Genomic DNA, 15,621 nt, shown 5'->3' with positions numbered 1-15,621 from the left:
AGTCACAGCATCTGTCAGTCTGTCTTTCCATATGCGACTGCTGGTGGCCTAGTGGTTAGAGCGTCTGCCTCAGAAGCGGGAGGACATGGGTTTGAATCCAGGCAGAGTCATACCAAAGACTTACAAAAATGGTACTAACAGCTGCCTCGCTTGGCGCTCAGCATTAAGAGGTTAGTGTTAGGACTGGTCAGCCTGGTGTCAGGATAATGTGACTGGGTGGGACATCATGCTACATGTCTGCGGCATGATGCCCCAGTGCTAGACATCACTATAAACTGCCACACAGCAGACATAGCGATATGACTGAAAAATTATTAAAAGCTACGTTAAAAATCCTAATCACACATAATCATACACTTTCCATCTGCATCAACATCATAAATGGTTATTTATATCAGTCACATCATCTGTCAGTCTGTCTTTCTATCTGTGTCAACTGTCAGTGTTTTCAGAGGTATAGTATAATGAAGAGTCAAATAACATTAGTTGCAGATGATGTAATAAATTTACAAATCACAAAATCTGCTCTCAGACCACTAAATACTGGTATGGTGTAAGGTTTTTATGTGCGAGTCTTATTTCAAGTGCATTCAGCAATCCATAGAATTCAGTTAATCTTTGGGTTCCTGGGTGGCCGAGTTGTTTAAAGTGCTCACCTTTACAGATCACTGCTATCTCACCTTGGTCTTCATGGGTTTGAATCTTGGGCATAGCCAATGGGTTTATGTAAGAAAGCTTGCCAGTTGGTTCCCATGGGTCAGTGGTTCTCACTGGGATTTTCCCTGGTTCACTCCACCAGTTATACTGGCTGCATTGTATAGCCTGTCTTGCACTGAAAAACAGCTTTAAACCCAAAAGAACAGGAACAGAGTTATTCTTGAGTTGAAGAAAACACATGAACACATACTCAGCTACTCTGTATGTATAGCTTATTTGTATCCAGATTATTAGCTTATGTGCAAAATGTATTTAATAAAATCCTTATTTGAAGTTAGAAATCTGGTGGTTCTCACCAGGGTTTCCCAAGTTTCTTTCTCCACCATTTATGCTGGTCGCCATGCATAGCCTATCTTATGCTGAAAAATGGTGTTAAACCCTACAACAATTTATCGTTTACTTATTCTGGTGAGAAGTTGGGTTAATAAATTTCTTAGGTCTTTCACCCTCTGTCTACTTTTGATGTACCATATCTTGACATGTATTTGCATAAAGTAGGCTCAAGGGCTTGTGTATTGTAGGTGGAGTCTGTGTCTTCACAAGTAACTGACTTGGGTCAAATATGGAAAGTGTCAAAAGAAATGTCAAAATGTTCAATGCATTTTTTTCAAACCAACTGCTTCATTTGCATAAATAATTCGGTCACTATCAATACACTGAAGTGACAACCTAGAGCAGTAAGAATCCATTGTCTGGTTAGGGAACACTTGATCATTGACTGCGAAAAGCTGGTTACCATCAGCACAATAAGTCTATCCTGGATATTTTGTGGGAAAAAATGTGAATGACTATTGAGGCCAGGTGAGTAAAGGTGAACATGAAGACAGATTTAACTGTATTTTCAGTGTGAAATTCACTTTGCAGGCTAAACTCACAGGAAGCACTAACAAATCAACCAGACTCCCAGCAGGTGGCCCTGCCAAGGTTTCAGCATCCAGAACAGAGACTGCCCCTAAGCCAGCATTCTTTAGAGAGAGCAATGTGGAAGTTGTATCACAAGCCCTTAAAACACATCCCTCTGACCAGCCGGTTAAAGTTGAGGACATTCAGGTATACTATGGATTTGAATAATATGTCAAATTCAGAATTGCTGCTGATTTTGGTTTTCATTGCCACCACTGCCTCATACTGTTTGTGCACACTGCTTGTTTCAGCAGGTTGTGTGGTCTTGAATTAAAGGCATGTTATGAAGTTGATGTCACATTAGTCCTGCAATGTAAGATGTATCACATGCTATTTATGTTTTAGTGCTACATCTTACTGCTCAAATGATGGCCTTGTGTAGTGTGTTCCAATGTTCACCGACATTGGAACAAATGACCAAGAATATCTTATACACTTGGCATCAGATAATGAAGCTTTTCTGCAAATTTGATTCATGTTGATTTAGGCAGACTTTACTTACTCAGATGTCTTTACAAAAAAAAAAAATCAAATTCTTGCACATGCAAATAGACGTGTTCTCAAGTTCCATTGATCTACATTTCAATTGGTTGGAATGCAATGCATGCCTGGATTGCTGAAATTAGTTTAAAGGATGATATGTATCTTGAATGAAATGAAGCTGTCTCAACACTTTCAATATGAGTACATTTTTATTAATTTCATTAAAGAAAGATTCTTCAGCTTAATCGGATTTTGCCATTTCCAGCTTCCATCGCATACCAACCAGCTGAACAGAACATAAAAATGTGTCCATTTGTTACTGCCACAATTTGATTCCATAAGGATAAAGACAGCAAAGTAAGTATAATCAGTTAGATTTGAATTTGTATAGGACTGTCAATATGGGCTGCCAAGTGTGTGAGATATTCCTGAAAATGTTACTTGTTCTCCTCTCAGTCAGTTTGGGAACACGCTACTCAAATCTGTAAATAAGGCATTAAGACATAGCACCAGAACAAAAATATCATGTGATACATCTTACATTGTAGAACTAAAGTCAGAGTCATTGCAGCTGGCATTTTGCCAGAATCTCGTCTGATTTTTACTGTGGGAAATGTAATTACTGGATAACCTTGGGAACTGTCAATGCATTGTTACAACAGCTAATAATTGTGTCTGTGTGTATGTTTAAGGGAGAGAGAGAGAGATAGGGAGAATGTTACAGTTAGATAATAGCTTTATTCAAGGTATGGATCAACAAACATTATATGCTTGTCTAATGGAGTAAAACTTAAAATATAAAGGAAGTATTTACTCATTAAAGTCTAAAAAGAGTAAACCCTCTTCTGTGGAACAGACTATTTGGTAAGCTGGCCAACATTTTCTCTGGCTCTCTGAGAAGAAACAGTTGGACCCCAATCTCTACCAAAGGCTACAACCTCATGATAATGGACACATTCCAGCATCATGGCAGAAATGTTTCTGGCATTATATAGACCTCTCAGATCCTTTAGACAATTTTGGTCTCAATCGACCAATATCCATCATTTTGTCTCCAGATGTAACTAATCCTGGGTTTAACATGGCTTGATTCAAATCCATTTAAACCTCTAGCCTACATTTCACTAAAGTCACTCTCATACAAGTCATGTTTCCTGATTGCTTTAGCTTTTGCATGCAGGGTAAGAGAGCTGCATATCCTTTACGTTGACCTGAACTCCCTTCAGTTCATATTGGAGGGTTCGGTGGTTCCCTTGATACAATCAGGGTTTGTAGCCCAAAACAGGTTACCATCTGTCGCCAATCAAAGAGTCATCACTCACACGCTTTCTTCCATGGACAGATCAAGAACAGCAGCCATGCAAGATCCTGTTCTTGCTCTTCATCACTAACTTGAAGCGTACAGAGTCATGGCATGCACAAACACTTCTTCCTTCCAGTGTGAGCCGGAACACAGGATATCACACTTCAAGCCCTTTCATCATTTTTTAATTGGGTCATACGTTTGGTGCAGTCGCCAGATCAGAGTCACCTCATGTAGATTATTGCACAGAACTTTCTAGCAATCTCTGCAAACTTCACTTTCGAATATGACATTCTGACCTGAGATATAATAGAAGCTATTGGCTGGCATTCAGAGTCAACCTTCTTGAGCCTCCATATCAGAAATTTAACATCACTGAGGCAACCTTGAACCTGGTAGGTCTAGTGGCAGCAGCACATATGGCCACCAGACCCAACTGATTCAATCAACACAGCCTGTTAGCTTTGCTGGATTCAATGGTGAAAGTTTGTATGTAAGATTTCAATAATCATGTTGTTAACCAATTTTAGTTTTTGAGTAGGGCTGGATTCGTAAGATAGCAGGCTAATATTCCCAATGTAATGTGACTGGGTAAGTATTCTTGGACAAGCAAATTTTACTTAAAAATGTGTTTTCATTTGGAAACTCAGAAGTTGACAGTGATATTGCCACTTTGGGGATGACATAGCCACACTCCATACATATGGATCTGATGGCCTTTAATGACACTTGGCAGTTAGTGCACAGTATTATTACCATGCCTTTGATCTTGGATTTCATCTCTATGGCTTTCTTCCAACACAAAGAACATAGCTTCTCTTTTCCCACAATGAATACCTCCAGGCATGCATAGGAATCGGTTTCAAGAATGGCCTGAGTACTGAACAGAGCCACTGAACACATTTTGGCCAATGCTGTGTCCACAGTTACAAATTTACAATTGGCAGAATGCGACTCGGTGCTCTCTGCCTGTACTTTCCTGAAGGACCACCATAAGGCCAAGCTAAGAGCACGGCCTTTTTCCAAACTGAAGTCTGCAAACAAGCCATGAAGGAGACCAATTTCTCTCCTCCACAACCACAGCGTCAATACAGGGATAGTATGGGAAAGCAACAAAAGGATTCAGGGGTCACATGTAAGAGACAGTACTCTGAAAACCAACCTATCCAAGCTCGCAAGACAAAGTGGATAAAGCACCAAAGAGGGTCCTACCATTCTAATGATTATCCAGGGTTTTATCCTAGATACTTTTTGGTCCCAAAGGCAACAGCAATCTTCCTTAGGTCATCGATCTTTGTACCTCAATTCATTCACACCCTTTGGTTCTCAATGGAAACACCATGGTGCAGTTTGGAATGCTGTCCAATAAGGAGACTTCACCGTCAGTGTGGACTCCTACCTTTATGTCCTTATTCACAAGGCTTCCAGAATGTTCCTATAATTTGCCTACAACTTCATATACCAGTTCAGGGCACTCCCATTGGGACTCGACATCAGCCACTGGGTCTTCACTTGTATGATGAATTGAGCAATGGTGCATGTCAGGACCATTTCTATGGGGGTAACATCAAGTTACCTGGGCGACATCATGCATAAACATCAGGTGAATAACATATCTAAACACAACATGATAACCCTTGTTACACTGCTTACCAGGCTGAGTATCCAACCTAGTACCATCTCATCAATTTGTTCACCAAGGTATGCAGTTCAATACAGAGGCATCATTGTTCATCTCCCTCAGGATTGGGCATTGAAAATATATGCCATGTTGACTTCTTTACTATAGAAAAAAATTCTATCCACATGGTAATTCCTTCGCTTACTAGGCTTTCTCAACATGGCAGCGGATATCATTGTCCTAGGTTACCTCTTTATGTGCTCATTGCCAAAAGTTTACCCACTGGACCAACCTTTCCCCATCTGCACACATTTGAGGAACCATCAGGGGCATCAGCTTGGCTCATGGTAGGTATAACTCTTCAAGTACAACCACCCGAGGTTACAGTTTGTACTGAGGCAAGTATGGAAGGCTGGGGAGCCCACTGTATACCATCCTTTTAGGAAGCCAGCGGTGCATGGTCTGTCCAGGAACGCCATCTGCATATCAATCTTCTGGAGATGAAGTTTATTGTGAAAGCCTTTCAGTGGTGGCAGGAATGTTTAAATGGCAAGGAAATTCTCATTCTGTCTGTTAACTCTACAGTAATGACATGTCTCAAATGACAAGGAGGAATCAAGTCCCCAGACCTTTGCATCAGGGTGTGGGACTTTCTACGGTGGTGTTGTCAACAACAAATCCACATACATGTTTGACATACATATCCCGGGACACCTAAACATACTGGCCAATTCTTTGTCTCGGAACAATCAGCTAATACAGATGCAGGGATGGTCCTGGCTTTTAAAAAGCTGTCGCCAAAAAAATCGGCAACCTCAATATTTTGTCGCCAATTTTCAAAAAGTGTCACCAGAACAAGTAGTGTACAGTTTTCCAAGTGTTAATTTAGTCTATTAATGTAACAGGCAATGAAAATTACAAAAGATGAGTTACTTAATTCTTTAATTACAACAAGCATTAACAAAATGTTACAAAGTGTTACATGAAGATCCGTCGCAATTTTAGGGCTGCCCACTTGTTGAATGCAGTTTCAAAGTCTAATTTTTCACATCTGTACATGCTGATTCTCATGAAATTCTCGAGAGATGAGATGCAGAGTTTATTTCTGATGTCAGTTTTTATGAGGTTCATCTTACTGAATCCACGTTCACAGTCCACAGCACTGACAGGTGACACCAGTAGTCTATCAGCAGCCCCCCACCCCTTATGGCTAGCTTAACAAAGCTTGTAGTGAATTGCTTCCTAAATCCCAAGAATGATCACTGAATGCTGTATAAATTTTCTCGACAAACAAAATAGGATCTACATTCCCACGAATGAAACTTACACGAATCAACACCTGGCAATATTGGACCGTATATATAAGCATAAATTCACACCCAATTTAGAGATTCTTTCACTCTTGTATTTTGAGAAATAAATAAATATTATTAATTATGCAAAACTGGTTGTTGTTTTTGTTTTGTGCTATTTCTTGTTTTGGAGTTTAAGTCTCAGCAGCCGTAACACGGATTGATGGCAAAAGGAAAAGATCAATGAGTAAAATGCTGCACTGGCGACAGACATAATTGTGATTGAGATTTTTCCATTTGCTTTGTATTTATACACAGTAGTCGGTACTTCAAAGGTTAAAAGGTTATCAGTTTTCTATGAAGGTTCAGCAAAACTATTGTACTGGTATATGTAAAAAAAAAAAAAAAAAAACCAACAGAAGATTTAGCCATTCAATTAATTGTATCTGTTCTATTCGCGTCTTCAGAAGTCGGTCAGTTGTAGGTATAGTTCGGTAGCATGATTGACTGTATCACAGCATACTCAGCCCAGATGTCAGCATAAGCAGATTATGATGTAACAATGCACTGTAAAGATGGGGTTGTTAATATGAACAAAGGATTGTTTGTGTAACAGATTGATTCCAATGCATTGCTTAGTCAAGTTTGTGGCTTCCTTTCGTTCTCCCTTTTAATTTATCCAGTCCAAATCTATGATTGTATGTACAAATTAAATAACCAAAAAGTCTGTCGCCAAAAAAATCGCCAGATGGGATATTTTTGTCGCCAATAAGGAAAAAAAATCGCAATTTGCAACATTGGCGAAGCCCAGGACGATCCCTGCAGATGGAATGGTATCTACAGTCATCAGTTTTCGCTCAGATATATACCCAATGGAACCGACTATTGGTGGACCTATTTGTGACAAGTTGGAATATCGTAACTCCCAACCTTCGTCTCCAGTTACGGACCCAAAAGCTTGGGCAGTCAACTCTCTATCACTGAATTGGAATGACCTGGACAGATACACCTACCCTACAACAAATCTGATTCGTGATACAGAAAGCAAGAGGATAAGCCTGTCACATCATCCACATTGCACCACTCAGATAGGAGAAGTTGTGGATCAATCACCTCATCAGTCTTGCATTGGAAACTCTTCGGAAAAGTTGGATTTTTTCTCTTCTACTCAAACAACTATGATGGCAGTTGTTTCATCCCTGCCCAGAGCTACTGAACCTGCACATCTGAATCAGAATTAAACAGTTCTCATGGAGAGAATTGCTCAGGCACAAAGGCCCTCCACTCTGAACGCATACAAAGACAATGGCACATTTTCCCTTAGTCATGCACAAACAAATATATCCTGCCACTCCAGGCATCTATACTGCAGAGAATTTCCTCCTCTGGCTCATCGAGGAGAGAATGTTAGCACTGAGTACAATAAAAGGTTAGCACTCTATGATCACTGACACCTTTAGTCATCATTGAAGAGATGATAATGAACAAAAGGACTTGTCCAACCTACTCACCAACTTTGAGTACACATGACTGAAACATTAACCCTATGCCAAAGTGGAACCTATCTTGCGTAGTAACCTGGCTGAACAAGACACCTTTTAAAAAATTTTTGGGAGTGCCTGTGGCACACCTTTCGTGCAAGACTTGCTTCCTGATGGCGTTAGTGACTGCAGGCAGAATTAGCAAAATACATGCCCTATCAGCAGACCCGAACTCAATGCAATTCCAAGACAGGTTGGTCTTACGCATGATGGCATCCTTTTTCATTGCCTAAAACTGGACTTTCATCATGGAGGCTCTGTCTCATCTGGACACATCATATGAAGGCCACCTACAAGACTCAGTTCAGGCTTTGAAGTGGTACCTAAAAAACAGCTGTTGCATCGAGGGAGATCACGCCTCTTTCTACCTTTCAAGACAGAACAGGAGGATATATCAACACTATCTCATCCTGGATTAAGTGGGTTATTTGCTCAGCATATAGAGAAACAACTCCAGCTTTCATGAACTTGTTATGCATTTCATCTCAGAAGGTTAGAGCAGTTGCCACCAGCCTAGTTTTCATCTGGAACCACTTGTTAACCGACATCATTCAAGCTGCATGATGGAGATCCGAGTCCACATTCTCTAGCATTTATCTCCAAGATCTGTCATTCCAAAGGATCCAGTTCGATATGGTAGGACCTATATCCACAGCTCAACAGTCAACCTTCCAGCTTCACGACTTCTGCTGACTTAACTGAGAGGTTCTTACACTTTGCCACCAAATTTATATTTAAAGGGAGATCACTCTGTCTGACTGCCAGATAGGCTAGCAGACAACTTTTAGCTCCCTTGTGCTAAAAGTAGTATCTGGGAGGGCTGGATTTGTGGGCTAGTAGTAGTTCTCAAAAGTTATTATGTTTGGGTAAGTATTGTTGAAGAAACATTTTTTAGTAGGAATAATTGGTTTCCAAGCTTTTTTTTGAAAAATTACTTTTTGCTGGTATTTAAATGTGTTGATTTGTGAAGGGGTCCTACTGTTTCTTGTTTAAATATGTTGCCCTATCACATTAACAATGGGATTATAAGCCATACTATCACCCAAATCCAGCCTTCCCAAAAGACAAAAAATCCGTCTTTCCTGTCTATATTGTATAAGCAAAGAGAACAACTCTTGCCATTACCTCCCCTTGCTGACTACAGTTGGTGTTTGAAGCATGTGTCTTGAACTAACAATACATTGTTCATGGCCTTCCAAAATACATAGGAAATTTGTGTTAAATTTCATTCATCCACTGCAGATTTTGTACAAGTCTAGAAGTCGCTTGTCTGATCTATTATTAGAACAAAAACGAAAATACCATGAAGAAGTTTTAAACCTAATGTTTTGACAGACTCCAGATTGACACAGTAAATAGAGTTGAGATTGAAACTGGTATGAGTCTTTCTATATTGGAGAGGGGACAGTAAAATTTTATTTGTTCTTTTGTGTTTAATATCACTTATAATAGATTATCCATGATGGTCAGTATATATGGTGGAGAAAGAACCCAAGATAACCTGGGAAAAACCACCAAACCCATGGAAAGCTACTGGCAAGTGTTTTCACATATGTTGGCCAAGCATGAGACTCGGACCAATGCAGACAGAGGTGAGATGTCGGTGATCAGTAAAGGTGAGTGCCTTAGCTCACTTGGCCATCTGGGACAGCAAAGTGTAGCTTATACAATTTTTTCTGTATATTTCAGGATGTATCTGGTACTGGCATAGACAGAGACATTTTTGGAATTGAGAGCCTAGGATCAGCTTCCTTGGATGATTTGGCAGGAATTTCTGACTCTATGCACTTAAATGCTTTTGACACTTCATACAGAACTGTAAAAAGACGGAGAACTAACAACCATTACTCACCCGAGATAAGGGCTGAGATAGGGAAATATGCCCTTGAACATGGCAACACAAAGGCGGCCAAAAAATATAGCAAGGAGCTAAACATGTCAGTGGGAGAAAGCACTGTGCGCAGCTTTAAGAAGCAATACCTTGACATTTTAAAAAGTTCAAAAGGGGAGATAACTGAATTGATGAAAGCACGTAGGGGTCGACCATTGGTGCTTGGTGATCTGAATCAAGAGGTTGCAGATCAGATTTATCGTATTAAAGAAGCTGGAGGTGTTATCAGTCAGGACATTGTAATTGAAACAGCTCAAAGAGTTGCAAAACAGCATAATATTTTGGATAGTTTACACATTGCTAAAATGAACAAATCCTGGGCAACTTCATTTTTAAAAGGGCTAGGATTTGTAAATATTGGAGAAAAATCATCACAAGTCAAAACAGTGCCCATTCAGGAATTTGAATCTCACAAGCAAAATTTTGTTTCACTTGTTAAAGCAGTGGCTAAAGAGAAGAGGATACCAAGAGAGTTGACAATAAATTTCCATCAGGTTTGTCTGAATATGATTCCAGTATCAGATTGGACACGTGCTGCTTCAGATGCATCACAGATTACTAATAATGATAGATTTGATGGGGCATACAAAGTTTCTCTTTTGATAGCTACTTCTGCTTCTGGCACATTTTTGCCACCACAAGTAATTTATGATAATCGGGCCAAGCAAGAATGTTCCATTGATTTTCCAGACACTTGGGATGTCCTGAGTACAGAAAACCATCAACCAACTGAGGACAGTATGATCCAGTATATTAATAAGATCTTGATACCATATACAAATAAAACAAAAACTAATCTGGAATTTTCAGACACAAAAAGGGCAATGGCAGTATTTCATATCCATCCTCAAATATGTAGTGAAAAGGTCCTGGTAACCTTAGAAACTGCCAGAATTGATCATGTCTTTGTGCCAAACAATTTTTTGGAAGAATTACAACCAGTCACTCTCAGTGTTGTTGCACCAATTCAAGCAGGGTTAAAGGAGAGTTTTATGAACTGGTATTCTAAGGAAGTGGCAGCTCAGCTTCAACACTCTGCCCAAGGCAGTGATGGTCAGAGAAACAAAACGGGCATGTCCATTGATCTCAGCATTCAGACACTTAAGCCTTTGCATGCAGAATGGTTGGTCAAAGTGATACAAAACCTTGAAAATGTGAAGGATTTAATACTGTCTGGATGGAGCATTTCAGGTACATTGGATGTGCTAGAGTAATGTACTCCAATGGAAACTGTAGCAATATGCATTGTAACATAGAGCTTTCTGCAGGGTTTGGAAAACAAATGTTTTAGGACTGCAGGTCAAAAGCATAATTATTAAAAGTTAGAGTGTAGGACCAGAGACATGAGGAGGTTGATACAACCATGGTAATTATAGCAAATCTCTTGTAGCAAAAACAGTTATATCTATTACAGAAAGGTATGGAATGACATGCTCAAGGACTTTTGCAATACTCATATTGTTCCTGTTAGGTAAAGAAGGATCTTAAAGTAGCGTTCATAATGTATGTAAATCATGAAGGAGTTGAATAATATTTGTATGTCATGTTCTACTTGCATGAAGTGGCATATTATATTATTCAGTGATTTTATTGAAATTTTAAAGTACAATGAGAATGAGTGTAACGATCTGTTGGTCACATGACATTGATGACATTGTATTCATTGATGACATTTTTTGAGGAATTTCTACATATCTTGTTTGGATGCTACTTAGATTTATGCACATTGATCAGATGAGCTAGTGGGTTGGCCTGTTGTCCATTGTGCAGTGATCTTCTGTTAGCATTTGTGTTCTTGTTACTCCTAAACTACTTGGAAGATGGCATGAAACAAAAAAATTTTCCCCAAGGTTGAGTTGGTCCCAAGTGAAAATAGTTTTGCTCAGACAAGCAATTTTGCTACCACAGCAGCCATCTTGAAAATCTTATTATTGTTACTCCTTTTGAATGGATGGTCATAAAATTTGTTCTTAAATGAAAATTCTGCTGATCTGACATCATGTATGACTGGTCATGGCAGCTAACTTGAAAATCTTATTGTTACTTTGCTGTAATGTAAAGTTATACTGACTTCTCATGATATCTGGTACTTTCAAAAAAAAAACCCCAAAAATGGTTCCACTTGGTCATCTTATCATTACTCTTCCTGGTTGGATGGTCATAACAATGGGTTTTCACCTAAAGACATATGTACAGTTGATCCTAAATAAAGATGGTGTAGATGTGACATCCAAAATAGATGTAATGTCAGAAGACTTCATATGTCTAGTTGGTCCTAAATTGTGCTTCTCTGACATCCATTATAACATCTTGAAACTCTTGTTATGGTCTCTCCTGAATGAAATCATGTTGGCGTGGAGTTATCACCAGAATTCTTAGTATTTCTGATTGATTCTGAATGAAAATGATGCCACCCAGGCATCCAGTATGGCCACCACAGTGGCCATCTTGAAAATCTTATTGCAGCTCCACCTGAATGGCTGAAAGGCCATATCAACATGGGTTTTTCTCTGATAGATTTCTCATGATGTCTAGTTCATCCTAAATGAAAATCTTGCCCATCTGAAATCTAGTATGGCCACTTCAGCAAACATCTTGAAAATTTTGCACATGTTACTCCCCCTGAACAAAAGCTCATATCAGCATGGGATTTTCACTGGAAGTCTTCTTACAGTGATTAGTTGGTTTTAAATAAAAATATGCTGGTCTAATATCCAATTTGGTCACCACAGTTGCCATTTTGAAAATCATATTGCTAAACTTGATAGGTGCAAAGTCAAATTAAAATTAGGTTTTCACTTAAAAACTTCTCATGTTTAGTTGATACTAAAAGCAAATGGTGCCAATCTGACATCCAATATGACCACCATGGAAGCTATCTTGAGAATCTTGTTATTGCTATTCTTCTAAAATGGAAAATCATATCGACAGTGGGTTTTCAGTGTTAAACTAGTTATGAGAACTAGTTGGTCATAAAGAAAATGGTGCTGATCTGACCACAAATATAGCCACCATGGCAGCCATCTTGAAAATCTTGCTGCCACTGCTTGTCAACATGGAGATTTCAGCAGAAGATTTCTTAAGGTGTCTAGCTAGTCCTGAATGAAAATTAAGCCATACTAACATCAAATATGACATCTTGAAAGTCTTGATACTTCTGCTACTATAGATTTTATCGCCATATCAGCATGGGATTTCACAAAAAGGCTTGTTATGATATCTAGTTGGTTCAAAAAAAATGAAAATGATGACCTGCATACATTTAGTATGGCTGCCACAATGAATATATTGAAATATTGCCACTAATTCTCATGAATGAATGGTTATATTGGCTTGGAATTTTCAGCAAAAATCTTCTAATGGTCTTAAGTCTTACAGTCAATATAGCTGCCTCAGTAGCGGATTTGAAAATCTTGTCACTTAGGAATATCGTAAATGGTTTCAACACTCAGCAGTTGAAAAGAAGAAATTGTCTTGAATTCCTGGAAATTCTTTTTGATAGTAGCATGTCAGTACTTTTGAGGACACGATGGTTTCAACACTCAGCAGTTAAAAAGAAATGGTCTTGAATTCCTGGAAATTCTTTTTTGGACAGTAGAGTGCTAGTCCCTTCAAGGGACTCTTGATACAAGTCTGTCTTATGGCAGAGTATATTATGTTATCATGTAAGTCTGTCTTTTTCTAGTTACGTTTTTGCACATTTGCATGGTAAGTTTAGTTCAAGGTTGCTAACCATGACTGGAATTCATGGTCATTAAGACCCATTAGTCAATAATCTTTGAAGAAAGGCATGGCCTACTAGTGCTTACACAGAGGAATAATAAACACAAGTTGGGCAAATAATGTACCTTGTTATGACACGATATCATGAGAATGATAAATATGAATATCAGATAAATATTGGACAAGAGTATGATCATTAATTCTATTTTTAACTCAGAGTGGTTTCTACGACTTACAGACCTGACCTGTATTCTTGAAAACGGGTTTTTTTTCTTCTTTTAAAGTTAAGAATAGTTTCTACAACAAACAGGCCTCATCTGTATTCTCCCATATTTTAGGAGGAACCAGTGGCTTAGTGGTTAGCATTCTGGACTTGTGACAGAATGGGTGCAGGTTCAAAACCTACCATTGGACAATCCTGGGTCAGCTACCATGGTGTGTCCCTAGGCATGGCACTTTACTCTGATTGCCTCAGCATTAAAAAACCTACTTGTGTTGCTGTGCCATAAGACACCAAACCAAACCAAAATTTCAGACACAAACACTTGAGTTCAACTTCTGACATATACATTTACATAAAATTGTTTTATAATTACGGAATTTTAAAGTTTTCTCAAGTGGCTCCCATATTTGAGTTTGAATTTTCTTGCCCCCAGAGTTTCAGTAACACAGGATATAGTGTTCCCAGTCCAAAAATAATGATGTTACCAATTTGTTTTATTCACTGGTATGTGACATTTCCGGGACAAATGTTCAAAACCATACAACCTACCGCTAAGGAATTTGGTCCACATTTTAAACTAGTGTGTAGATGTGCTTTTTTCTAATCACAATTCTTCAGTTGCAATATTTTTACTGTTTTCATCTGCTTCTTTATCAATCCATCCATTATCATCACTTTTGGGCCAAAACTTACAACCATATAAGTTATCACTGTTTTAGACTACTGTGTAGATGTGTCTTTCATTATTCTCAAAAGTTTCATTATATTTAAGATTTTCATAAAACTGTCTGTTTGTCCATCATTGACACTTTTATTTCACAGAATTCCTGAACTGTTCAGTGTATTATTATTAATATTAGTACACATATGAAACTAGTGACCCAGGTTTGACTTTAGCTATTCACACTTCTTTGGTTTAAATTTTTTTTTTTTAAATTGTCCATTTGACCATATATCCAGCCATGGTTTCTAGGACAATACAGGAAAAATGTTAAAGATATCTCTTAAGAAATTTGGTACTCATTTGTCTAGTGATGTAGTGTCCCTTTTGCTATTGCAATTTTCAATTTTAGTATTTTTAATGTTTTAATCTCTCAGTTGATCCATTCATGCTTTCATTTCTGTTGCAAAACTCATGATGCCTATAACTTCCCTGTATGCTCTGGACATAAGAAATACAAATATTTGAAATTTCTGACAATTCATTCTGACCGTGGCATATATTTTGGCAGGGTTGGGAATGAAATGATTGCTTTATTTTGGCCCCTGACCTTTCCCAGTATGTATTTCATTGGAATTTAGCTATCACAATGTCCATATATGTTTTCATTTTGCATGGCAAAACTCTCAAACCTTTAAAGATATTTCAGTGAAAATTGGTACAAGCTGCACAATAGGCATTAACATAAGTAGTATAAACATTGTCAGTACAGGACCATAGAGTGCTTACTGTTAAGTGTCTTTACCTACCATACATTTCTTGCTTCCAAGTCAAACAGCCAACAACAATCTGATCTACGTAGCATAATGTGCCTGCAGATCAGTGTCTATGTTGTTTGTTCTACAGATTGATTCAGACACACTGCACAGACCCAGGTGTATTATACAACAGTAGATCTTGGTCTTTGCAGTTGGGCTTGTCTTATAAGTGAGCATATATGGTACACATAACCAAGGAAAAGAGGGGGTATACGAAAGTTCAATACAAGTAACGTGGCTTTAACTGGGTACTCAAGTCCGACTCATAAACCTAATGTTTATTGGCTTCAAAAGTGCTATATGCATGCACACTGTTTAATGTATATCTACATTGTTGTGCTATTAGATTAAATAAAATGTTGTCACTGATGTTTCCATTGGTAAATGTATTTATTATCAAAGTTTAATTTTTGTCTTGTCTGCGTTAGCATAAGCAAGTTATATG

At 38.4% G+C, this 15,621-nt stretch overlaps 1 protein-coding gene across 2 annotated transcripts in view; it reads left to right on the top strand.

Moving 5' to 3' along the window:
- Nucleotides 1-15,545, top strand: part of LOC149785498 (uncharacterized) — a 30,334-nt gene extending 14,789 nt beyond the window's left edge. For both annotated transcript variants that reach the window (XM_089979283.1, XM_089979282.1), the window contains exons 5-6: nt 1,582-1,767; nt 9,550-15,545. In XM_089979283.1, coding sequence (XP_089835409.1) covers nt 1,582-1,767; nt 9,550-10,965 — 1,602 coding nt within the window. In that variant the 3' untranslated portion in view covers nt 10,966-15,545. The remainder of the gene's footprint in view (nt 1-1,581; nt 1,768-9,549) is intronic.
- Nucleotides 15,546-15,621: the final 76 nt, after the last annotated feature.

This window comes from Sinohyriopsis cumingii, chromosome 13 (assembly GCF_028554795.1).
Source record: "Sinohyriopsis cumingii isolate HCF-2022 chromosome 13, ASM2855479v2, whole genome shotgun sequence".
Taxonomy (NCBI): Eukaryota; Metazoa; Mollusca; class Bivalvia; order Unionida; family Unionidae; genus Sinohyriopsis; species Sinohyriopsis cumingii.
This window is presented reverse-complemented; position numbering and strand designations above follow the sequence as displayed.